Raw genomic sequence first — 27,391 nt, forward strand, 5'->3', positions numbered from 1 at the left:
TTGAAAAATAGGATTGGTGAACTGGAAAACAAAATTGGCAAAATGGAAAAAAATTCCACAGAACAAAAGAACTCGATTGGACAATTAGAAAAAGATCTTTAAAAAGTGAGTGAAGAAAATACTTCACTGAAAATCAGGGTCGAACAAATGGAATTGAATGAATCGAGGAGACAAGAAGAATCAGTCAAGAAAATCCAAAAAAATCAAACAATGGAAAAGAATGTGAAATACCTTCTGGGGAAGACAACAGACCTGGAAAACAGATCCAGGAGAGACAACTTGAGAATCATCGGACTCCCAGAAAAGTATGATGAAAAAAAGAGCCTGGACACTATTTTCCAGGAAATTATCAAAGAGAACTGCCCAGAAGTCATAGAAACAGAGGGTAAAATAGACATTGAAAGAATTCATCGATCCCCTACTGAAAGGGATCCTAAAATCAAAACACCAAGAAATATAGTGGCCAAATGCCAAAACCCTCAGACGAAGGAAAAAATACTGCAAGCAGCTAGAAAAACCCAATTCAAGTATCAAGGAGCCACAATAAGGATGACCCAGGATCTGGCAGCATCCACATTAAAGGATCGAAGGGCCTGGAATATGATATTCCGAAAGGCTAAGGAACTTGGTATGCAACCAAAAATACTTACCCAGCGAGAATGAGCATCTTTTTCCAGGGAAGAAGATGGACATTCAACGAAGTAAGCGAATTTCACCTATTTTTGATGAAAAAGCCAGAACTTAACAAAAAATTTGATCTACAAGTACAGAACTCAAGAGAAATCTAAAAAGGTAAAGATTAATCTTGAGAACTATATTTCGGCTATAAAGATGTATAAAGAATACAGATATACCTTGTTCTAAAAACTAGTTGTGGAAAGGACATTGTACCAGAAAAAGGGGAAAGTGGGGGTACTACATTTCATGAAGAGGCAAAGAAAACCTATTATATCTGAGAGAAAGAATGGAGAGGGATGAATATAGTGAGTATTTTACTGCTTTCAGAATTGGCTTTAAGAGAAAAATTTTAGACATATTCAATCTATGGTGAAACTTCTCCCACCTCATTGAAAATTGAGAAGGGAAATGTGAAAAGGGAAGGAATAAGCTAAGTGGAAGGGAATACGGTAACTGGGAGGGAAAGGGGTAAGATAGGGGGAGGAACTCTAAGGGGCGGGGAGGGATACTAAAAAAGGGAGGGCTGTGAGAAGCAAGTGGTGCTCACAAGCTTAATACTGGGAAGAGGGGTAAGGGGGTAAGAAGGGAGAAGAGCATAAACCGGGGTTAACAAGATGGCAAGTAATACAGAATTGGTCATTTTAACCATAAATGTGAACGGGGTAAACTCCTCCATAAAGAGGAAGCGGTTAGCAGAATGGATTAAAAGCCAGAATCCTACAATATGTTGTTTACAGGAAACACACCTGAAGCGGGGAGATACATGCAGGTTAAAGGTAAAAGGTTGGAGCAAAATCTACTATGCTTCGGGTGAAGTCAAAAAAGCAGGGGTAGCCATCCTGATCTCAGATCAAGCTAAAGCAAAAATTGATCTAATCAAAAGAGATAAGGAAGGGCACTATATCTTGCTAAAGGATAGAATGAATAATGAAGCAGTATCTATATTAAACATATATGCACTAAGTGGTGTAGCATCTAAATTCTTAAAAGAGAAATTAAGAGAGCTGCAAGAAGAAATAGACAGTAAAACTATAATAGTGGGAGATCTCAACCTTGCACTCTCAGAATTAGATAAATCAAACCACAAAATAAATAAGAAAGAAGTCAAAGAGATAAACAGAATACTAGAAAAGTTAGATATGATAGATCTCTGGAGAAAATGTAATGGGGACAGAAAGGAATACACCTTCTTTTCAGCAGTTCATGGAACTTATACAAAAATTGACCATATATTAGGACATAAAAACCTCAAACTCAAATGCAGTAAGGCAGAAATAGTGAATGCATCCTTTTCAGACCACGATGCATTGAAAATTACATTCAATAAAAAGGGGAAAGTAGACCAAAAAATAATTGGAAACTAAATAATCTCATACTAAAGAATGATTGGGTGAAACAGCAAATTATAGACATAATTAATAACTTCATCCAAGAAAACGATAATAATGAGACATCATACCAAAATGTATGGGATGCAGCCAAAGTGGTAATAAGGGGAAATCTCATATCTCTAGAGGCCTATTTGCATAAAATAGAGAAAGAAAAGGTCAATGAATTGGGCTTGCAACTAAAAATGCTAGAAAAGGAACAAATTAAACCCCCCAGTCAAACACTAAACTTGAAATTCTAAAAATAAAAGGAGAGATCAATAAAATTGAAAGTAAAAAAACTATTGAATTAATAAAACTAAGAGTTGGTTCTATGAAAAAACCAACAAAATAGACAAACCCTTAGTAAATCTGATTTAAAAAAGGAAAGAGGAAAATCAAATTGTTAGTCTTAAAAATGAAAAGGGAGAACTCACCAATAACGAAGAGGAAATTAGAGCAATAATTAGGAGCTACTTTGCCCAACTTAACGCCAATAAATTCGACAACTTAAATGAAATAGAAGAATATCTCCAAAAATATAGCTTGCCTAAACTAACAGAGGAAGAAGTAAATATCCTAAACAGTCCCATCTCAGAAAAAGAAATAGAACAAACTATCAATCAACTCCCTAAGAAAAATCCCCAGGACCAGATGGATTTACATCTGAATTCTATCAAACATTTAATGATCAATTAACTCCAATGCTAAATAAACTATTTGAAAAAGTAGGGATTGAAGGAGTCCTACCAAACTCCTTTTATGACACAGACATGGTACTGATACCTAAACCAGGTAGGCTGAAAACAGAGAAAGAAAATTATAGATCAATCTCCCTAATGAATATTGATGCTAAAATCTTAAATAAAATATTAGCAAAAAGACTACAGAAAATCATCCCCAGGATAATACACTATGACCAAGTAGGATTTATACCAGGAATGCAGGGCTGGTTCAATATTAGGAAAACTATTAACATAATTGACTATATCAATAACCAACCAAACAAAAACCATATGATCATCTCAATAGATGCAGAAAAAGCATTTGATAAAACCCAACAGCCATTCCTAATAAAAACACTTGAGAGCATAGGAATAAAAGGACTTTTCCTTAAAATAGTCAGGAGCATATATTTAAAACCTTCAGTAAGCATCATATGCAATGGGGAAAAACTGGAACCTTTCCCAGTAAGATCTGGAGTGAAGCAAGGTTGCCCACTATCACCATTATTATTCAATATTGTATTAGAAACACTAGCCTCTGCAATAAGAGTCGAGAAAGAGATTAAAGGAATTAGAGTAGGCAATGAGGAAACCAAACTATCACTCTTTGCAGATGATATGATGGTATACCTAGAGAACCCCAGAGATTCTACTAAAAAGCTCTTAGAAATAATTCATAATTTAACAAAGTAGCAGGATACAAAATAAATCCCTATAAATCCTTAGCGTTTTTATACACCACCAACAAAATCCAAGAGCAAGAGATACAAAGAGAAATTCCATTCAAAATAACTGTTGATAGCATAAAATATTTGGGAATCTACCTATCAAAGGAAAGTCAGGAATTATTTGAGCAAAATTACAAAAAAAGTTTCCACACAAATAAAGTCAGACTTAAATAATTGGAAAAATATTAAGTGCTCTTGGATAGGCCGAGCGAATATAATAAAGATGACAATACTCCCTAAACTAATCTATTTACTTAGTGCTATACCAATCAGACTTCTAAGAAAATATTTTAATGATTTAGAAAAAATAACAACAAAATTCATATGGAACAATAAAAAGTCGAGAATCTCAAGGGAATTAATGAGAAAAAAAATCAAATGAAGGTAATACCTGATCTAAAATTATATTATAAAGCAGCAGTCACCAAAACCATTTGGTATTGGCTAAGAAATAGATTAGTGAATCAGTGGAAAAGGTTAGGTTCACAAGACAGAATAGTCAACTATAGCAATTTAGTGTTTGACAAACCCAAAGATTCTAACTTTTGGGATTAGATTTCATTATTTGATAAAAACTGCTGGGATAACTGGAAATTAGTATGGCAGAAATTAGGCATGGACCCACACTTAACACCATATACCAAGATAAGATCAAAATGGGTCCATGACCTAGGCATAAAGAACGAGATTATAAATAAATTAGAGGAACATAGGATAGTTTATCTCTCAGACTTGTGGAGGAGAAAGAAATTTGTGACCAAAGATGAACTAGAGACCATTACTGATCACAAAATAGAAAATTTTGATTATATCAAATTAAAAAGCCTTTGTACAAACAGAACGAATGCAAACAAGATTAGTAGGGAAGCAACAAACTGGGAAAACATCTTTACAATTAAAGGTTCTGATAAAGGCCTCATTTCCAAAATATACAGAGAACTGACTCAAATTTATAAAAAATCAAGCCATTCTCCAATTGATAAATGGTCAAAGGATATGAACAGACAATTTTCAGATGATGAAATTGAAACTATTACCACTCACATGAAACAGTGTTCCAAATCACTATTGATCAGAGAAATGCAAATTAAGACAACTCTGAGATATCACTACACACCTGTCAGATTGGCTAAGATGACAGGAAAAAATGATGAATGTTGGAGGGGATGCGGGAAAACGGGGACACTGATGCATTGTTGGTGGAGTTGTGAACGAATCCAACCATTCTGGAGCGCAATCTGGAATTATGCCCAAAAAGTTATCAAACTGTACATACCCTTTGATCCAGCAGTGTTTCTATTGGGCTTATACCCCAAAGAGATACTAAAAAAGGGAAAGGGACCTGTATGTGCCAAAATGTTTGTAGCAGCCCTGTTTGTAGTGGCTAGAAACTGGAAAATGAATGGATGCCCATCAATTGGAGAATGGCTGGGTAAATTGTGGTATATGAATGTTATGGAATATTATTGCTCTGTAAGGAATGACCAGCAGGATGAATACAGAGAGGCTTGGAGAGACCTACATGGACTGATGCTAAGTGAGATGAGCAGTACCAGGAGATCATTATACACTTTGACAACGATATTGTATGAGGATGTATTCTGATGGAAGTGGATTTCTATGACAAAGAGACCTAACTGAGTTTCAATGGATAAATGATGGACAGAAACAGCTACACCCAAAGAAGAAACACTGGGAAACGAATGTGAACTATTTGCATTTTTGATTTTCTTCCCGAGTTATTTTTACCTTCTGAATCCAATTCTCCCTGTGCAACAGGAGAACTGTTCGGTTCTGCAAATATGTATTGTATCTAGGATATACTGCAACATATTTAACATATATAGGACTGCTTGCCATTGGGGGGGGGGGGAGGGAGGTAGGGAGGGGAAAAAACAAAACATAAGCGAGTGCAAGGGATAATGTAAAAAATTACCCTGGCATGGATTCTGTCAATACAAAATTATTATTAAATAAAATAAAATTTAAATTAAAAAAAAAAAAAAGAAGTATATTCATCAACATTATGTTGTTGGGTTTCAGTTTTTTTTTAGTTGTGTCTGACTCTTCATAGCTCTACTTGGAGTTTCCTTAGCAAAGAAGCTGAAGTGGTTTACCATTTCTTTCTCTAACTCATTTTGTAAATGAGCAAACTAAAGCAAACAAGGGTAAGTGACTTGCCCAGAATCACACAATTAGTGTCTAAAGCCAGATTTTAATTCATAAAGATATTTCTTGCTGATGCCAGGCTCAGCTTTCTATCCGATGTGCCACTAGCTATTCAAAGCTGATCAAATTAGCTATATATTCTGACTTTTTTTCTTACTCCAAAGTGTATAATGTAGCTTTCTAAAACTAAGTTGTTGGGCTACAATTGGCAATATTAGTTTCTAAATAGAAATTATATGACAAGTCTCTTTCACTACTATAATGGTGAACTGCAGGATCCTAGAACACTCTTTTTTGGAATAATACTATATAATTTGGGGGATTTTCTGGTTGCCTATATTATAATTTTTTTTTCTTCCTTATGGTAGCTATGGATTTTTGAAGTTCCATAAGACTGTTTGAAAAAGTCAAAGATCTTTCCTAAAATAGTCAATGTTAATCTCATGAAATGATAAAATTTATATTGACAGATATTAATTATGAAAGATGATACGCATATTATACAACTGGCAGTCTGAATAGTGCCACATAAAAAGAAAAATAAAATAACAAATTTAATCAGGAAAGTGAATATTTAACACTACCATAAAGAGAATCAGAATTTGAGAGTGAAAATGGATCTACTGGCCTTTTAGTTTAGCTCATATACAACTGAAATCTCTACATGTCTAATGAATCCTTAATCAGTCTTTTGACTTTTTCTGAGGTGGAAGATTCTACTACCTCTCTAGATATTCCATTTTACAAGCTCTAATTATTAGGAAGTTGTTTTCTGAAATTAAGCCTAAATTTGCCCCTTCATAACTTTTCTCTATTGCTTCTTGAGAACAAGTGTAATCCCTTTTTAACATTATAATTCTTTAAGTATTATTAAGTATTCATACTATTACCAGGTTACCCATCCCCAGGTCTTTATATTTGTCCTCATATGACAGGGGCTCAAAAACATTCAATATCCTGTTTGTCCTATTCTGAACAATAAATGTTGTTGATGTCAATGTCTTAACTAGCGTGGCCAGAATGAAACAAAAAACTCCAGGTAAGATCTGATGAGAGCAATGATATTATTACTTCCCTTATTCTGGAAGTTATGCTTCACAATATAGCCCATGGTCATATTAGCTTTTTTGGGAGCCACATCACAATGTTGACTCATATTGAGCTTGCAGATCACTAAAATCCAGATGAACTGCCAATTATGCTTTCCTCAGCTTGTACTAATAAAGCTGACTTTTAAAAACTCAAATGTAACACTTTAGAATGATTCCAATTTAGTTTCATCTTATTGTATCTTTTTCAATGATTTGGCCCAGTAAAATTCTTTCAGATCTGAACATTTGTCAACTGTGCTAACCATCTCTCTCAGCTTTCTGCTATTTATAAATTTAATAAGCCAGCAATCTATGTATTTATCCAAGTCACTGTTAAAATTTTAAACAGCATGGGCATAGGTACAGATTCCTAGAATACTCCACTGGAGACCCCTACTATACTGATAAATGAACAATTAGTAATTATTCCTTGAATCTGGCCATCCAACCAACTCTGATTCCACCAGTTATTATCTAGTCCATATTTCTCTACATTATCCACCAAGAATAAGATGAGATAACTTTATCAAAAGCTTTACTAAAATGTAAAGTACATCTGCAATATTCCTTTCAAATGCTAGCTTAGAAATCGTGTCAAAATACAATGAGGTTAATATGGCATAATCTGTCCTTGATAAAATTGTGCTATTTTTGCAATCATTGTTTCCAACTGTAGATTTTAGAAAATTATTTCTTTATTGTTATCTTCTAATATTCTCCTAGGACTGCAAGTCAAACTCACTAGTATATAAGTTGTAGTCTCACTTCTCTTTTTTTTAAATCAGGAAAATTTTCTTTCTCCAAACTTGTGGTACCTGTTTTTACTTTTCCTATGATCTTTCAAATATCATTGACACTGTCTCAGTCATATCCAAGCAGTTGCTTTTGGACCTAAGGATATAGTTCATGTAGTTCAGATGATTTGAATTCATCAAGGGTGTCTAATTGCTATCTCTTTAGTTATCATCGACATCAACTGTTTCCCGACAGCCACTGGGAATGCTAGTAAAAGGCATTGACTATATCTGCTTGGGTATCCAGAGAATCTTTTCCTGCCATCAGCCCTTATAGAAGAGGCGAGGGAATCTGCTTCTGAAAGTTGTGAAGCAATGGAAAGTTCCTACTCTCCAATTCAAAGCAAGCAAAAATATTCTGGCTGTTTTAGTTCTTTTTACTGTGTGAGAAAAGAAGGCAAGACTGAACTGAGATAGCTGCAGAGATAGATAAGCTTCCAAAAGACATTAGAGTGTGATGAGGCAGGTCTTTAACCCTCTGCTATCTGAAGCTGCAGTGAAGCACAAGGGCATGAGGCTCTGTTGTTGCAGAGAGGTAGTCACAGAGTTGGAGCCAGCCTCTTTCTTGTAGTTCCCTGTATCCTTAATCTGGTTTCCAATACACAGCTTGGGAGATATGGTCCTGAAGCTGCTACTTCTCTTGTGACTCTGCTGTCCTGGGTTTTATTGCAACTTTGTATATGTGAAAGCTTGAGAGTGAGCTGACAGAATACTGGACCCCAGAATCCAAACCAGCAGTTTTGGTTTCAAAGCCTAGAAACCAGCTTGACAGAAGCCAGAAGCCAAGATATTGCATGCTACAAGAAGGGCAGCTCATTACCAGGTATGTCACATGCAGAAGCAAACTTGGTGAATTGATAGGTCAGTGCTTGAAGTTTGAGCCCACCCTGCCAGGATCCAAAGGGATAGTATAGAGATCAGAAGGGCCTGGGCTCTGGAGGTAGGAGGTTATTTGTACTTTGTTGATGCATTTTTTTGATGTTAACTGGTTGAATGAAATTTGGGTATTATTTGTTGGCAATTATCACTGGAAAAGACATCTCAATAGGAATTCACAGCTGATGTCATTAGAGAGAATCACTCCAGTCCCTCAAAGGTACCTGTAAATCTTGAAAATAGTAATGCAGCCTTGTTCATGGGCTGACTCATCAGTTGAGAGTGGGATTCAGGAGAAGGATTCTCAGAGTTTATAGGCTCCAGATCAAGAATTGATTAGTATTTCAACATTGTATTCCATTGGCCTACCATGAAAGATCTTGTGCACAGCAAATGTCAAATTAATTAATTGTCAAATAAAGCAAAAATCAAATCAAAAACAAAACCTACATTGGTGAATTTCCCATGTACCCATGCAGGTTTCTTGTGACAAATGCCATTTTTTCGTCATCAATGAAACTCTTTCCTTTGGTGTCTTGAGCATTTTATTTTTAAATTTTATCCTTCCTGTGGATGACTCCCCTTGTGGCATTTTAGATCTTCGGTTCCTATCTTTTCCCTGAACTCTTTAAAATCCTTTTCCCAAAATTTAGAGTGTATGTCAGACTATGCCCAGATTTCCTTTCCTCTATCACAAGGGAATCATTAGTTCTTCCAAGGGTTCCCGTTATTTCAACACTAGCAACAAGTTCTATCTCAAAGAGAATTTCTTTGCCGGTTTCTCCACCTTTCTAAATATAAAATTATCCTAGTCTAGAGAATTTTGCAAATAAACAAATCAATAAAAAAGTGATTATCTAAATAATGTAAAAATAACTGAATGTCCCAGAGAAGGTACAATGATTGTACCTTCTACTAGGATTGAGGAATATATTTATTGGCAGACAGTCCTGGCAGAATTCTGTATAGGATACTTTTGTTTTTCTTTGTTAAGAGAATTCAAAACGGAGTGCAGGAAATGACTGCCAGATGAAAACCATCAATCTATTAGTAAGCACTTACTAAACCATTAATGTGTGCCATACATCATGAAAAATAAAATTAATTTTTTAAAGTCCATCTTATTCCCCTGTTCCAAAAACCCCCACTCCACTCCCACCACATATCTACTCATGATCCTTCCTTAACATTTTAAATAACTTTGGTCAAAATCTGTGTGCCTAGAACTCCCTCTATTCTAATCAGCACTATAGCATGGAAACAGACACCCAGTCATCTACCAGAAGTTGAAAAAAAAATTATTTAAAAAGAAAATACTTGATTAAGCAAAAACAAACAAACAAACAAAAACAAACAAACAAAAAAACCAATGCTATTTTGCTTTTGTAAAATGTAAAATTCTAGAGGTTGTCAATAATTTAGAAATTTGGAGACTCGTACTGTGATAACTAAGGCTCAACAAAAAGGATAAATGCAATCTATATAGCTGATGTCAACTACATTGACAAGAGGAAATCCTTACAACACTCCTAGAATGATAAATTTGGGTGTAGCAGTATCCCCACATAAGTCGGACAATTTCTCTCTAATTTGGGCAGGAGGAAATGATACAAATTATCACTCACAGTGATAGCGACCTAAGTTGTCATAAATAAATGATATTAGAATGATACTGTTAAATTAGAGGAAGAAGCAAATACTTCTTATATTTTGTTATGTTTATATTGTATAGAGATATTCATTTGTCATATAAGAAAAAGGAAAACAAACTGTTGGGGCATGATGTGCATTGCTTTGGACCATTTCAATATCTACCACTGAAATGGTCCAAAGCAGTGTGCACCATGGTCCAACAATTTTCAGTTAAGTCATTCCAAATGAGAAATGGTTCTTTTCTTCCTCTAATATAGCAACATCTCTAGCCTTTTAGTCAGTTAATATGATGCTATTCACCTGTGATATCACCACTAAGTTTCTGAATCAAGTTACTCTGTGAACGGACTCATCTATTCTGTAACTTGATTTAAGTAACTTTATCTACTTACTTACTGTTTACATCTGAAATAAAAATTATTAATCTTCTAATCATACTTAATGACAACTTAGTAAAGGATAATGATGGCTATCTTACCTAATTACAGCAAAAGTAGTAATTTTATTACTAACAACCAAAGAGCTGAATACTATCCCCAACATTATCACTTCTGTAGAGAATATGTGAATATTACCTTAGGCTTTCCACTTCATTTGGTAGAAAAAAAAAATGGGAACAGTATTTCTACTAGAAAAAGCACTAACCAAGCAGCTAAATAATCACACCATTTCCCATAGGTTTCCTACCTATGTGCTGATCACAAAACCTTTCTAGAGCAAGAAATTTGATAATACCATGGGCTCTGAAACTGAATTATTACAGGAAAAAAAATTTATTCAATTAAATATATATTATACTTTCATTACATAACTAATCAAAGGTTTATTTTTTCAATAAAAACAAAACCCTAAATCAAATATTGTTAAGTAAAAATGGCAAAATCCCCCTTTCTTGCTGTTTCAGAGGAATGTGTTGTGTGAAATATTTAAGAAGGCATAATTTAATAACTTAGTAGTAGTTCTTTAATGGCTACCCCATTACAAGATTATTTAATACCAAAATCAAATTGCAAGTTTTAAAATGTAATGTAGTATCCTTTTGTACCTATGGTAAATCATTTAAAAAATTTCATTATCATAAACTTAATAATATTTAATAAAAAATTCAATATATAAGAAAGAATACCATAAAGAAACTGAATTTCTCTTAGGCATCACTTTTATTTATAAAGGGCATATATGCATATGTATAAATGTAATATATACACTTATACAATCTATACCGAAATAGGGAGGTTGACAAAGAGAACAGACAGCCCCTATACCCAGGGAACAGTATTCTTCCTTTTCACCTCCACCTCTCAAAAATCTCTAGCTTCTTTCAAGATGCAAATGAAATTCCATTCACTACAGGATGCCTTTCCTAGTTCCATTTATTTGCCTCTAGTGCTTTCTCTCCTATTTAAAAATGTCTTATAACATAGTCTATTTTGTGAATGTATTATTAGAACACGAGATCTTTGAGAGTAGGAACTATTTTTTACTTCTGCTATATATCCTCAGCATTTAGCATAGTGCCTATCACAATGTAAATGCTTTTGGTACATATAAATGTATGTGAAGACATATATATGGAAAAATATATATGTTGAAATATATGTATCTACAAAGATTTCCTAAGTGAAAATTAAGTACACATGCACACATTTAAATACAAACGTAAAGACTACATGTATAACTACAGGTGTCTATATACTGTTTCCTTAAGGAAACCCCTTAAAAATCTTATTTAAATTATTTAATGCTCATAGGTTGCTGAAAAGTAACCTATTAGAGTTAATAGTAATAGTAATAATAAAACCATTAGAGATAAAGCAAAATACTGGTAAAAATTACAGAACCTCTCCTAACTTTACATATTAAAAATAACTTAATTGGACTAAGGTAAAATTATTTTAAATTATGAAGCATCTATTAAATATGCAAAAAAAATTAAGGAAATTTACCAATGGAAGCACTAGGTACACATATTCCCAAGTCTTCCTGCTCAAACAAAAATCATATTTTGTCAACATGATATCAGATTAACTGTTTGCAAGGAGGAAGTAGAAGTGATAACATTAAGTGAATCAGTCCTCTTCTCCAAAACATAGAAAAAGATGATTAAAAGTAGTTTAATTTATAAGAGTTCATTTTTCTAGATTTGCTTTGTTCCAACTTAACTGTTTTTCAATTATTAACACTTTCCAAAAAACTAATGTACAAATATTTCTAATTCACAGAAAGTATAACTGAAAAAGACTATGTAACAGGAGTTGATATACTAGGGGTCAGGATAAAGTAAAAGTGCTTTAACCAAAACATAAGAAATGAATTTTATGTTCCAGTACCAAAATTCATGTGCAACTAGTAGTAATAGGTAAATTATAATTAGCAAGGAAAACAGAAGAAAATGACTAGTTGGCTTTAATGCCTTATTTTTAAAGGAAAAAATACCACCCTGGAAAAAAGTATGCACATGACTGAAAAACTAGAATATTTTAGAATAGCTTGATAGTTATTACAAGTTATTATTTAGAATAGACTTGATAGTTATTACAAGTCACAAAATGAAGGCTGTTTCACACCAACATCAAATTAAACAATGAAATGCTGTGTCATTTTATTGAGGTTGGGGAGGAAGAATCTTAAGCATTTCAGATACAATATGGCATTTTTATAAACACATATTAACAGTCTTGGCATAGTACTTTAATACAAATTCCATTTTCTAGGTATTATTTTTGGCAAATAATTAGACACTTAGCATTCTGTTGTGTTAGTATTAATTAGATCACAAAATTTAACCATTTTCTGCATTCTGTGTTTACGAAACACAAAAATGAAGGCAAAATGCAAAAACAAACACTATCAACAGTGCCATCTTTTGGTCAAAACCACAAACAAACCTTGTTTTTATATTAATGCCACAAGTCACGATCATCAGGAAAACAAATCCTTTTGAGTATTTTATTCCCTGTATGGGGCTTTCATGTTCACTATCCTTCCCAATAACAATTTGATAAAAAATAACTATAGAAACCAATATTCTGAGAACAAAAATATTTTAAGACCAGATGATATTTAGATTCTATTTGTACCCTCTTCTTCCTACAAAAACCTAACAATTAAACTCAGAAAGACTTATTTTTCAGCATTTCTATTTATTAGACTACTGCAAACAGCCTTCTCATTAGTCTTTTTGATGGACTCCCAATAATCTTTTTTCCAATCTATGCTTTGTGAAACAGATTAATTTTCCTGCTAATTCCAATTGAAAACCTTCAGTCCCTCATCACTGTCAACAAGATAGAAACTCCTTAGTTCACATTTAAGGTCTTCCATATACTTGTTCCAATCTTTCCAGACTTAATTTCTTCTATTTTTCTTCACTTATACTCTATATTCTGGTCAAATTGTGTAAATATCTGTTCTCCAATTATTGTCCTACATCTGTCTCCTATTATTAATATGCTCCGTATGCTCTTGGCTACTAAAAATGTCTGGAGTCCAACTTTTGTTCTTCACTCCCTTTTAATTTTTCTGACTTTGTACCAGTTTATCTCTGTGAGCCTTATTTATCTCATCTGTAAAAATAAAGTAGTTAAATGTTTAACTTTTAAGGTTCTTTCTAGTTCTGCACCTAGGGTATGGTTGATGAACTGAATTCAAAACAATTTCATTTGCATTCGAGGGGATAAAGTGAGATCAACAAATTTCCTTTTGAGATTCACACTCTTGATAATTTTTCAGCTCAGAGACCTTACTGTTTCATAAAATGAAGTTACTTTACAGGAGTTCAACTAAAAACAGTAATTAACACTGCTAAATGAATCTTCTGTCAGAAATTTAAACCTTTAAAAAAAAAAGGTCATTTTTAAAAGAAAAGGAAATGAATGCTGAAAAACATCTTTACATGTATTTGGAAAAATAAAATGCTATTAAAAAAAAATCCTTTCCTCGATTCTCAAATCTGATTGAGTGGTCTTCTCACCAATTTAACATTTAATCAATAAGTTTAAGAGATCCAAGGCCTATGTACATAAGATTTCTGGGATGATAAAATATGAGCTAAGTCTTGAAGGAAGCTGGATAGGGAAATTTGTAAATAGAAGAGAGAGACAGTAGGCAAGTGGGCCATCCAGTGTGACAAAGAAAAAAGTAACAATAATAGTTACCATTTACATTGTGTCTATGGTTTGCAATAAGCTTTACAATCATTATCTTATTTAATGCTCACAACTTTGAGAGGCAAATGCTAATAAACCCTCCACTTTATAGATGAGGAAACTGAAGCCAAAACAGACTGGGTGATTTGGCCAGGCTCACATAGCTGGTAAGTGTCTCGGACTAGATTTGAACTTACATCCCTGAGCCCAAATCAGCACTCTATCCATTGTGACACATGGATTTAGTAGATAGCATGTCATTTGTCAGGTAGCAAGTAAGAAGTATAGCTATATTATAGAGTACATGAAGTGGATTAAAGTATAAAATGACTGGAAAGGTAAGATGTCAAACAATGAGGGAGCTACTGAAGTTTATTGACTATAGGATAACAAGAGTCAAATCTAAGCTTGCTGAAAATCAATTTTGCATCTGAGTTAAAGATGAAGTGGAGTGAGAGACTTAAGGCAAGGGAATAGATAAGCAAGGAGAGAGAGAAAAGATAACCCAAAACACAAAGATGGGAGGAGAGACAGAGAAGGAAGCAGGATGGTTTTCATCCTAAAAAAAAATTATGTCTGTAAAGCATGTAAGGAAGAGGTTTTATCATTTCAAGAAATTAAATTCACCAAGAAAATAATTTATTGAGCAAAGTGAGGAAAAAACCTGCTAATACAGGTTAACATTAACAGTCTCCTAAGGAAATCAAATGGAATTTATTATTAATTATTTGCCAATACAATGTATTTCATGGATAAATTTAAAGTCATGCAGAAGGCTGAGGTAGCTCCTGGAATTAGAATTAGCAACTTTGATTCCAGGGAAAATGTCTGGAGCCATCACTGCGTTTCTAGTAATGTAGAGGGAGAGGTTGTTTTAGTGAGTATGGTAAACAGGAGGATAAATGAAACAAAAAATATTTTATTAATATGATTTAGCATCCAATAGGATTATTTGTATTATTACTAGATATTTACTAAAATAAAATTAATATTTTAGCCAATTATTAATTAGGAGGCTTCTTGCCTCTCATATATATTTTTTTAATATGCCTTTTCTCCCAACTCTTTAACTCTCTATGTTGGATTTCTTTTCTTCTTTCAGAAGATTCCTTCTCAATCAGATTTGAGAATCGAGGAAAGGATTTTTTTTTTTTTTAACTTCCTCTATTGCAGTTTGTTTTACCTTCATTTCATTCCTAGTCTTTCCTCAGGTTTTTTGGCTTTTTTAGCAATTTATTTCCAATCTTTCTAGCTACTCCCAGACCTTATCATTCATGATTCTATATACACTGATTTTTAACTACATATTTTTTAAAAGAAAAGAAAGAAGGAAAAGTGATTTCAAGGAAAGAATCTCAGCAAAACCCAGAAGGAAACAGAAAATAAAAATATTAACTTTATTTGTCATTTCTTGATTTGGTTCTTCTATATTAAAGAATTGAAAATGATGAATAAGATTTTGCTTCATATTTTGCATATTTATTTAATTGTTTTTATTATGGTTATCAAGTACTTAATAAAAACGACTTTAAAAAGAAATTCTGATTTCTAAAAAAAAGTTAATATTTAAACATGATTCTTGCTTAAAGAACATTCTACTTAATAGGCACATTTTTACAAATTTACCACATTTTCCTCTTCCAAAAATTCACAAAATAATCTTTTTATTTGTGAAATATAGAAAAGAGAAAAACAGAAGGATCAGTGTTTTAAATGTGGTTAATTTCTTCTAATGAAATGGGTGACATGAAGCATTGCTGCAGTAAGACACTTGTATTTTGTTTCTGTCTTTTTCATTTAAAATCATGTAAGATTTCTTTGTACCACTCCTATAAAAGATCTTGAAGAATATAAAATTTTACATCATTAACAATTTTTTCCCTCAATTTCCTCTCATATTTGAAGAGTACTGAGATAATACATTATGTCAGATATTCACAGAGTACTGATATGTTCCATACAGTTTGACAAAAATCCCTACTCATTCAGGCTATTTTGGAAAATGATTTTGTTTTCCTGATAGGGTGCAGCTTCTAAGAGAAATATAGCAGTCATCCTGAGACCCCATATTTTAGAGCGCTACTGTTCTAATAATCTATTTATCAATGATCCTAAAGTTTCCTGGCTTTAGGAATATTATAGTATAGTCCTACAAATATTGCTGATTGCCAGATAACAATCTGTTGGTCAGTAATAAGAGGGTTTCTGAGACAAATAGTGAGGTACAAACCAGAGTACTCCTCAATCCCACTTCTAAACCATATATTGAAGTGCATACCAACCATTCCTCTCAAAGTCATTTTTAACCAATTTTGCTGTTACTGTATACAATGTTCTCTTAGTTCTGCTCTTTTTACTCTTCATTATTTTGTGCAAATTCTTCCAGATTTTTCTAAGATTATTGAGCTCATCAATTCTTATAGCATATAATTCTTATAAAAATACTACTGTATTCCATCAAAATCATATACCACAGCTTCTTCAGCCATTCCCCAGTTGATAGGCATCTCTGTAATTTCTAGTTCTTTGCCATCATAATAACAGCTGCTAAAAACATTTTAGAACATATAGAATCTTTTCCTTTTTCCCTAATTATTTCTGGAAATAGGCCAACTAGTGGTATTGCTGGGCCAAAGGGTAGTTTAATAATTCCTTTGGGCATATTCCACCAACAATGAATTAGTAATACCAAAAGACTCTGAAATTTCTATCTAATTTTAGTTTTGTCCATAACCAATGTGTCTCTATTTAACATATCAATGATATGAAGAACTGGATCTGTCTTTTCCTATAAATTTATTCTCTTGCTCCAGCTTCTTTGCTAAATCCTTTTGAAAACTGGCCCACTTCAATTGATGTTATAATTATAATAAATTTGGGGCCTTGATTTGAAGATGGGTTCAAGCCCCAGTTTTTTTTTTTGTTTTTTTTTGAGATGCCTCATGTCACTGGTCTGCAACCCAAACCTTTTGGGGTCTCCTTCTGAATCTCAACATTACCACTGACAATAAAGGTTTCCCACATTGCACAAAATTTCAACAACATTCCACATACAGAATAATAATGATCATCTATTATTCCATTTTTTCAACCCTCTCATTTTTCAAAAATGGCTTCTGGCACAATAAAAGTAACAATTTTATCTGTAGCAGTTTTATAAATACAATAGAAAAGTCTAATGTTCTGATTATTATTATTATGGTTAACTGATAAACTGATAAATAACTGAGTATTATAAATAACACTCAATATTAAGCCCTTATTTTGGGATATATATATGCTGTCTTCATGATCCCTTGAACTCAAAGTGAAAAATTCTTCAACAATACAATGAATAGAATATTCAGTCGAACATCAGGAAAACCTGAGTTCCAACCCAGCTTTAGATACTTACTAGCAGTATGACTTTAGGCAAATCACTTAGCTCCAATCTACTTCAGTTTTCCCAGTTGTACTTCACAGGTATATTATGAGAAGCAAATGATATAATATTTGGAAAAGATGCAACACAGTGCTTGGCAAGCATTATACAAATGCTTATTCTTTCCTCCATTATATTATGAGAAAATATATATTCTTAGGTTTGCACTTTAGGGAGCTATTCCATTGAGGTTAATCACTGGTGACTGAGGAAGATCATATACATATAAAAGACCTTAGAAGTCATCTAGTACAATCCCCTTATTTCACAGTAAAAAAGCTAAGGCCTAGAGAAAACAATTTTTCCGAGGTCACACACTTAGTAAGTGGTAAACAAGCACTTGTGCCACTATAATCATGATGCTATTTAGAAAAGGAACATTCAAAGAGTTTGTAACTCTAAACTTGAATGTGGATTTATGATCTATTTAAGTATGACATATACAGTATTTTTAAAAATTACAACTTTTTCAATAACTATAAACAACTTAGATCAGGGATTCTTAACTTTTTTGGTGTCATGGACTCCTCTGGCAGTCTGGTGAAGCCTAAAGATTCCTTTCCCAAGTAAAGTTTTTAAATGCAGCTCCTTCCTATAATTCTAGTATTACAAAAAAAGACTTAATAGTTCTTTAGAGGATATCAAATTTTCAAAGTATCAACTATTATTTCAGATAAGATGATTCAGTCAGTGGTTTATAAAAAAAAAATCTGTAACAACAAAAACATGTTACACTAAAGTTCTATAATATTTTAATACAGAAATGTAAAAAAAAATAATAATAAGATGCAGAGTTCAAGGAATAATAGCGAATCCTATATTTCTCTTCCTAATAAGGTAATCTAGAATATGCACTTCAGTTACTTTTTGGAGGAGGAGAAAACTATAGAGCTAGTAACTTTATATATTGGATTGAATTTCTGATCAACAAAACATGAAAAATACTACTTCTCAATAAGATGCATAAGGATGAATTAAAGGCAGCCAAATATTGCATACATAATATATAATTACTATCAAAGTAAAAATTTCAGTGCCCCATCAAAATCACATATGTATTAATAATCATTTTAAGTTAATTTTAGTTAGATTTCAGGAGAAAGATAACAGCCAAAAAATGAGTACCTACAAAGGTGAAGCCTTAAGAATGACAAAGGCTATGTATTTGGAAGTTCTGGAAGGGTATATCTAAGTACAGTTTTGAAAGAACACAGAGGGAGGGAAGGAGCTAAAATGATACAGAAAAAAGTCTGGGACTGGCTTGAATTCTCCCAAATTTTCTTCAAACAACTTTAAATAATTTTAACATCTAAAAATGAATTTTGAGTGGCAGAATCCATAAAACAATGGGTGAAACAATTTTCCAGTCCAAGACAAATTATAGGGAACTCCACAAAGGTCTGTCTCTCCTAGGTAAAAGAAAGTAGCATAGTGCAAGTAGTATCTGGGCAAGCCGATGGGGAAATGCCTAAGCCTGGCACAGGTCAACAAATGACGCTATGGTCTTGGCACAGAAAATCAGCTATGAAGCCTCTGACCACCAAGGTAGCAATCCAGGGGCCAGGCCCATGGCTTAGGCTCAAGAAGCTTGGGCAGTTCCACCACTTTTCCCCTACCCCCTGCCCATATTCCAAGAAATAGATTGAAAAATAAGTCCCCAGCACTCCCATTCCCTCCTTAAAAAATACAAAGTAAACAAAAGACTTAACTATGGAAAGCCTCCATGGTAACAGAAAAGATCAAAACACAAAATTAGAAGAAGGCAACACTGTCAAAAAGCCTACATTCCAAGCCTCCAAAATAAATATGAATTGGTTGCAGACCCTCAAAAAATTTCTGGAAGAGCTCAAAAAAAAGATTTTTGAAATCAAATAAGAAGTAGAAGAAAAACTGGGGGAGGGAGGAAGTTATGCAAGAGAATTATGACCCTCCCCCCCCACCACCAGAAGTCAACCACAACCTCACTTTAGTAAAGGAGGCACAAAAAATCCAAGAAAGATGTAAAAAATTCACTGAAGACAGCAATTTCTCAAAAAGTAGAAGTGCATAAATGGAAAGAAAAAAAAAGGTACAGAAATTAAATGAAGAAAATAATTTCTTAAAAATCAGAATTGGGGAAATGGAAACTAATGACTCTATGAGATGATATGGAATCAAACAAAATCAAAAGAATGAAAACATCGAAGAAAAAAATGAAGAAATTGAAGAAAAAATGAAAATCAAATGAAAAATATGGAATCAATCAAAATCAAAAGAATGAAAAATTGAAGAAAAAAGAAGGAAAAAATTGTGATATATCATGAGGAAAACAACTGACCTGGAGTAGATCCAGGAGAGAGAATTTAAGAATTACTGGACTACAAGACAATCCTGATAGTCTTAGATAGAAAATATCATCCGCATTCAGAGAGAGAACTATGGAGACAATGTGAATTGAAGTATAGTGTTTCATCTTTTATTTTTCTTTGTTTGCTTTTTCTTTCTTGTGGATTTTTCTCTTTTGTTCTGATTTTTCTTGCACAAGATAAATCTGGAAATATGTTTTAAAGTATTGTATGTATATGACCTTTATTCAGGTTGCCAGCTATCTTGAGGAAAGGAAAAGAAAGGAAGGAGAAAAAAATTTGCACACATTATCTTACAAAAATGAAAGTTGAAAACTATCTTTACATGTATTTAAAAAAAATAAAATACTTTTGGGGAAAAAAAATAATTACTGGACTATCTAAAAGCCAATATGTATTTAAGAAGAGCTTGGACATTATTATTTTTAAGGAAAAATGCTGTTATCCTAGAAGCAGATAATAAAATAGTACCTGAAACAATCCACCAACCACCTCCTGAAAGAGATTCCCAAATAAACTCCGAGGAATATTATAGCCAAATTCCAGAACTCTGAGGTCAAGTAGAAAATACTGTAAAAAGCCAGGAAAAAAGCAATTCAAATACTAAGGGGCTATACTCAGGAATACATAGGATTTATTAAAGGATCAGAGTGTGTTTGGAATATGATATTCCAAAAGACAAAGGAACATGGATTACTCAAGAATTACTTACCTAGCAAAATTAAGCATAATCTTTCAGGGGGAAAATTAACCCATTCAATGAAATAGAGGACTTTCAAGCAGTCCTAATGAAAAGACCAGAGCTAAACCGAAAATTCAATTTTCAAAAAAAAAAAAAAAGACTCAAGAGAAATATAAAGGTAACCAGGAAAGAGAATACAAGTTTTCAATAAAATTAAATTGTTTACATTCCTACATGGGAAGATAAGATAACTCTTAAGAACTGTATCTCTATTAAGGCAGTTAGAAGGATACACAGAAGATGTGGATCTAAGTTGACTTAATGGAATGACATAAAAAAATTAAAGGGTAAGAAATGATTGCATCAGGGAAGAAGGTAGGGACAGATAGAATGGGTTAAACAGTCTCACATGAAAAGACATAAAAATTTATTACTGTGGAGGGGGAAAAATGAAGGGAAAAACCATCACTTAAACCTTACTCTCATTGAATTTGGCTTTGAGGGAGTAACATACACTCAGTTGGATACAGACATCACAACTGTCAATATAAATGGGATGAACTCACCCATAAAATAGTAGCAGATCACAGAGTGAATTAATTAAAAACTAGAATCCTACAATGTGTTTTTTTATGAGAAACAAGAGACACATACTAAGTAAAAATAGGGGCTGGAGCAGAATCTATTATATTTTAATTACTATTAAAAAACAACCATTCCCTGCCCCGCCCCCCCCCCCCAAAACAAAACAAAACAAAAAAAACCTAGGGTTGCAATCATCACGTCAGATAAAACAAAAGCAAAACTATATTTAAAATAAATGGAATTAAGGAAGAAAACCACATACTGCGAAAAGATATCTTAGAAAATCAAGTATCAAATGCATCTAAATTTCTAAAGGATAAGTTAACTGAGTTTCAAGAATAGACAGTAAAATTCTAATAACGGGGATGTCATCTTTCCTCTCTCAGAACTAGATAACTCCAAACACAAAATAAATAAGAAAAAATTAAGGAAGTAAATAGAATTTTAGAAAAGTTAGATATGAAACACTTTTAAAGAAAACTAAATGAGAATAGACAGGAATACACCTTTTTTCTCAGTGGTACATGCCACCAAGAAAAATACTGAGCATGTATTTTTTAGAGCCTAAGAACCTTACAATCAAATGCAGAAAGGCATAAATATTAAATGTGAGAAAACTATTTTCTTATTAATGTTATTAATCTTTTTTGGGAGGGTCCACTTCCCCTCAAATCAAGGTCATTCTGGCCTTGCCAAAAAAATTCAACTCAACAAGATCATTTTATCAGGTGGAATTCTTACCCCACCACTGTTCAATGTCCATTGCATGGACTGGGGTGAATTCCTTTGAATAGAATGCAAGATTTCTAAAGAGAGTAGTCACAAATCAATGTCATGATCAAAAAATCCTCAAGATCTGATGATTTCAGTGAACTGCACCAAACATTTAAAGAACAATTAATTCCTATATTATACAAACTATTTGGGAAAGTAGGAAAAGAAGGATTCTCACCAAATTCCTTTTATAAGCAATTGTGGTGTTAATAACTAAACCAGAAAGAACCAAAACAGAAAACTGTTTCCCTAATAAATAATGATGAAAAAATTTTAATAAAATGTTAACAGGGAAATTATAACAATGTATTACCAGGATCATAAACTAGGACCATATTAGAATTTGTACCTGTATTTATACCAGGGCTGGTATTAGGAAAAATATCAGTATAATTGACTATATCAATAACAAAATCAACAGAAATATATGATTATCTTAATAAATGCAAAAAAAGTTTTGGACAAAATATAACACAAATTGCTATTTAAAAAATTTGAAAGCACAGGAAAAAAGGAGCTTTCCTTAAAATGAGTAGTATTTATCTAAAACTATCCGAAAGCACTATGTATAATGGAGATATGCTAGAAAACTTCACAGGAAGATTTAGGGTGAAGAAGTGATTCTCATTATCATCTCTATTATTCAATATTGTACAATAAATATTAGCTATGGTAAAAAAAGAAGAAAAAGAAATTAAAGGAATTAGAACAGGCAATTAGGAAACAAAGCTATCACTTTGAAAATGATATGATGTTGCAAATATAAAATAAGCCCACATTTCTCTATATCTTACCAGCATTTCTATATCTTACCAACAAAGTCCAAGCAGCAAAAGATAGAAAGAGAAATTTTTTTTAAAGTAACTGTAGACAACATAAAATACTTGGGAGTCTACCTGCCAAGATAAACAAAGGAATTATATCAATACATATAATAAAAAACACTTTTCACAAATAAAGTCAGATCTAAAATATTGAGAAAATATTGTCAACTAATATAATAAAAATGACAATTCTACTTAAATTAATTCACCTATTCAGTGGCATGCCAATTGAACTACCACAACATTATTTTATAGAGCTTCAAAAAATCGTAACAAAACTTATCTGGGAAAAAAAAAGGTAAGAATATCAAGGGAACTGATGAAAACAAATGTAGTCCAGTCATAGCACATCTCAAACTGTATTATAAAGTAATAATTATCAAAACTATCTGGTACTGGCTAAGAAATAGAATGGAGTAAGTGGAGTAGATTAGATACACAGGACACAAAAGTATATGACCACTGCAATTTAGTATTTGATTTTGTCAAATCAAGAAGTTTTTACTTCTGGGAAAACTAGAAAACTATGACAGAAACTACACACCAATATCTTACACCATCTAGCAAGTCAAAATAGATACACGATTTAAACATAAAGGGTGATACCATAAGCACATTAGGAGAGCAAGGAATAATTTACCTGTCACATCTATATTGGAATACACAGGAGAGTTGTTGGAATATATGGGAGCCACCTGACAGTGGCTGTTAGAGATCCAACCCAGAATGGATCTCCTCTTGTGAAAGGATGACACAAGGAGACTGAGAGGCAGTTTCTGTTCTAAAGGCCATTGCATTGTCTGACCTCTCTCTCCTCTTCCCTGTCTCCAATTTATCTCATTCTCAGTCTGCAACACCTGCGTCAGCAAAGGCTACCCCTGCAACTCCTTCAGATGTTATGATCCACAGCTATGGAGGCTCTCAGAGAATTGACCTGTCCCTCAACACATCTAGGCTTTATGATCAAACAAGAGATAGAGAGCATTACTAGATGTAAAATGGACAATTTTAATCACATTAAACAAAAATCTTTTGCAGAAACAAAAGCAATGCAACCAAATTAGAAGGAAAGCACAAAGCTGGGAGGCAATTTTTCCAAGTATCATTGATAAAAGGTTTCATTTCTCAAATAAATATAGAATGAATTCAAATTTGGAACAATACAACTCATTACTTCTTTTTTATAATATGATGGTTCTTTGTGGAGCAGGTTTCTTGGGGAGATTTCTGGAGGCAGCCTTAGTTTCAGTTCAGAGTAATAATCACTTCAAATACAACCAGCTGATAAAATCCAAATGTTTATTTTCTCCTTCCAAGTCTTATCTCTTTCCTTGGGCCTGGGTAACTTTCTTAGAGGCCTATCTCACTCCTTGGTTCCAAGAGCTCTTGTTGCTAGCTTCAGTCTTTCTCTGAATCTTGGTTCTGTCCAACTGCAGATTAGCTTCTCAATCTCCCAAACTGAACTCTCACTCTGTCAATCTTCCGAAGTGACTTCTGGCTCTAGCTCAACTCCGACTGGTGGCTTCTTCTGAACTGACTCTGACTGACTCACTGAAGCTCTTTTTATGCTTGGTGTAAAAGGTTGACTCCTCCTCCAAGAGTGGGATTATGGGAGGTGTGAATTCACAAAGTTACAAAGTTAACTTTGTGTATCTTCCATACTTGTGAATTCCAATGTGTGAGCTCTAATGTGTAAACTTTTAAAGATGCAAACCCCAAGCACATAAGCATTGCTTCCATCAATTCCACTTAGTACCTTGTTTCAAGTTCTGGCCCATAACACCTCCTCGTAGGATTAGATCAATCATACTGAACCATGCTAAATTAGATAATTATTGTCTCTATCAATTCTAATGACTTAACACTTTGTAAGGATTCTAACATCACTCAATTGATAAAGGATCAAAGGATACAAGGTAGAAGTTTTCAGATGAAGAAATCAAAGCTATCTAATAGTCATGTAAAAAATGCTCTAAATTACTATTGATTAGACAAATGCAAACTCTGAGGTACCACCTCACAACTATTAGATTGGCAATTATAACTGAAAAGGAAAATGTTAAGAGGGATGTGGGAAAACTGAAATACTAATGCATTCTTGGTGGAGTTGTGAACAGGTCTAACCATTCTGAAGAGCAACATGGAATTATGCCTAAAGAACAATCGAACTTTGCATATCTTTTTATCTAGCAATACCACTCCTGGGTCTATATGCCAGAGAGATTAAAAAAAAAAGGAGGGGAGGGGAAGTGGGCAGGAAATAAGAATTAATTTGTACAAAATATTTAAAGCAGCTCTTTTTGTACTGAGAAAAAATTGGAAATTGGTGGATGCCCATCAATTTTGGGAATGGTTGAACAAGTTGTGGCAAAGAATTGTAATGGAATATTACTGAGCTATAAGAAATGATAATCAGGCTAATTTTAGAAAAACCTAGAAAGATCTTTATAAACTGATGCAAAGTGAACTGAACAGAACCACGAGAACACTATTCACAGTAACAGCAATAATATATGATGATCTACTGTGAACAACTTAAGTTATTCTCATCAATACAATGATCCAAGACAATTCTAAAATACTCAAAATGAAAAATGCCACCACTCACCTCCAAAGAAAGAACTACTGGAATCTGGATGCAGATCAAAGCATCTTATTTTTCACCTTATGTATTTTTATTAGTGCTTTTTGCTCCCCCACTTTGGGCCTGTCTTCTTTTACAACATAACTAATATGGTAACATGTTTTACATGCTTAAACATGTATAACATGTATACTAAATCAAATTGCTTACCATTTTCAGGGAGTGGTGAAGGAGGGAGAGAGAAAATTTGAACTCAAAATTAGAAAAACTGCTAAAAAATCCTTTTACACATATTTGAGGAAAAATGTGCAGGTATATGTATATGGACATATACCCATACAAATATATTTAAAAGAACATGGAGGGTCAAAGAGAAACCTCAGGAGAAAACAGATGAAAAAAGCTAAAAATTAGGGTAGTTAAGGAGAATTGATTAGGATGCCATGTGCCAAGAAAAAGAGAAGCCAGTTTAGAGAAATTCTGGCAACAAACTCCAGAGATATGATCAAACTGGAGTTTGGTGGAGAAGAAAGAAGGGGCTATCCAAAACTGGGGAGTATTCAGGGTCTAGGATAATGATTTGTTAAGGGAGCTAAGATGAATACCTCAGACCTTAGATGAAAATATGAGGAAATCAGCAACAAAGGTGAAAAGAAACTGAAGGACTGAATCCATGGCAGGAGAGAAATAAAACAGGAAACCTAGAAGACACTAAGCAAATAACTCAAACCTAGTTAATTTTAACTGAGTCATATGAGACAATGTGACTAACCTATCTAATTTTTAATAACTGATATCCTCAAATTACCTAACCACACAATAAAATAAAAAAATATATTTTTTTATAATCACGTGCCATCCCCCCCTCCCCCACCTCCAAATGCTCACAGCAAAATAAAGTCCCTGACTACTAGGTATTTGATATCCAAAAGAAAATCTTCATGATATGCCAAACTGTCATCAGTTGAAACATGCCCAAGTGGTAAACAAAAACAATTCTCGAAGTGTGTCTGGAGTAGTAGTATCAAACTCAAAGAGAAACAAGATCACTAAATTATATTTAAAGATCCCTGGGTTAGCCATATATCAAAATTATCTATAATTGTGGAGATTAAAATTATTCCACCTACAATAAGAGAGACTGAGGCATAGATGAGAGCCAATGGCATTTTATTAAAGTTCCATGGTTCCCTCTATTAAAGTGAACCTCAGATCTCCCTCACAATCTGAGAAGATACCTCCTCCAAGTCCCTATTTTTATAGGGCTAGATGTCTAGTCACTGTAGAACAGCTAGAGCAAATACAGAATAATACCATCAATTGACATGTGATATATAAGCTATATAAATAATATGTCAGCAGGGTCACAAGTTGAGTGTAGTAAGGAATATCTCCACCTAAGTTGGACAGATTTTTCTTTAATTTGGGCAGGAGGAAATGGTAGAAGCTATCAGTGATCTAAGTTGTCATAAGATGGTCATCTGATCTTTTTGAACAAGTGACTGGTCTGAAGTAACAAAAATATCTAGGAAGACTTTCCATGTAGTTGTCATCTCTGCCACACTGGGGTTGGTCCTAAAGACAAGGCAAAACAAGAGTGGAGAGGACCTTTAGCTGACTTTCTATAGTTTAAGCAAGTGAACGTAGAACCTGCAGTTCTATATTTGATATAATTCTATCAAATTGATCAGAATAGAGTAGGGATCCAAATGAATTATCTCTTTCATGTTCTGGTACTATCTGGTATTATTTAATTTGTTAAATATTTCCTAGTTATATTTCAATATAACTATATTTAACTCTGTGTGTGTGTGTGTGTGTGTGTGTGTGTATAAAACAATAATTCAATATATGGATTAGGCCATACTTATAAATGAAAAGCATGTTTAACACTTCTGGTCAGCAGGCTGACCAGAGCCAATTTTTGACATATACTAGTTGAAGTGA

General features: G+C 33.3%; 1 protein-coding gene across 6 annotated transcripts in view; it reads right to left on the reverse strand.

Moving 5' to 3' along the window:
- NSUN3 (NOP2/Sun RNA methyltransferase 3) overlaps positions 1-27,391 on the reverse strand; it is a 110,783-nt gene that overhangs the window by 63,527 nt on the left and 19,865 nt on the right. The window contains exon 6 of one of the 6 annotated variants that reach the window (XM_051964550.1): positions 15,687-27,019. The exons of the other annotated variants lie outside the window; for them this stretch is intronic. Within the exon in view, the coding sequence (XP_051820510.1) occupies positions 26,911-27,019 (109 nt within the window). The 3' untranslated portion in view covers positions 15,687-26,910. Of the gene's footprint in view, positions 1-15,686; positions 27,020-27,391 lie in introns of those variants that run through there. 6 annotated transcript variants of the gene reach the window in all.

Source organism: Antechinus flavipes, chromosome 6 (genome assembly GCF_016432865.1).
Source record: "Antechinus flavipes isolate AdamAnt ecotype Samford, QLD, Australia chromosome 6, AdamAnt_v2, whole genome shotgun sequence".
Classification (NCBI taxonomy): domain Eukaryota; kingdom Metazoa; phylum Chordata; class Mammalia; order Dasyuromorphia; family Dasyuridae; genus Antechinus; species Antechinus flavipes.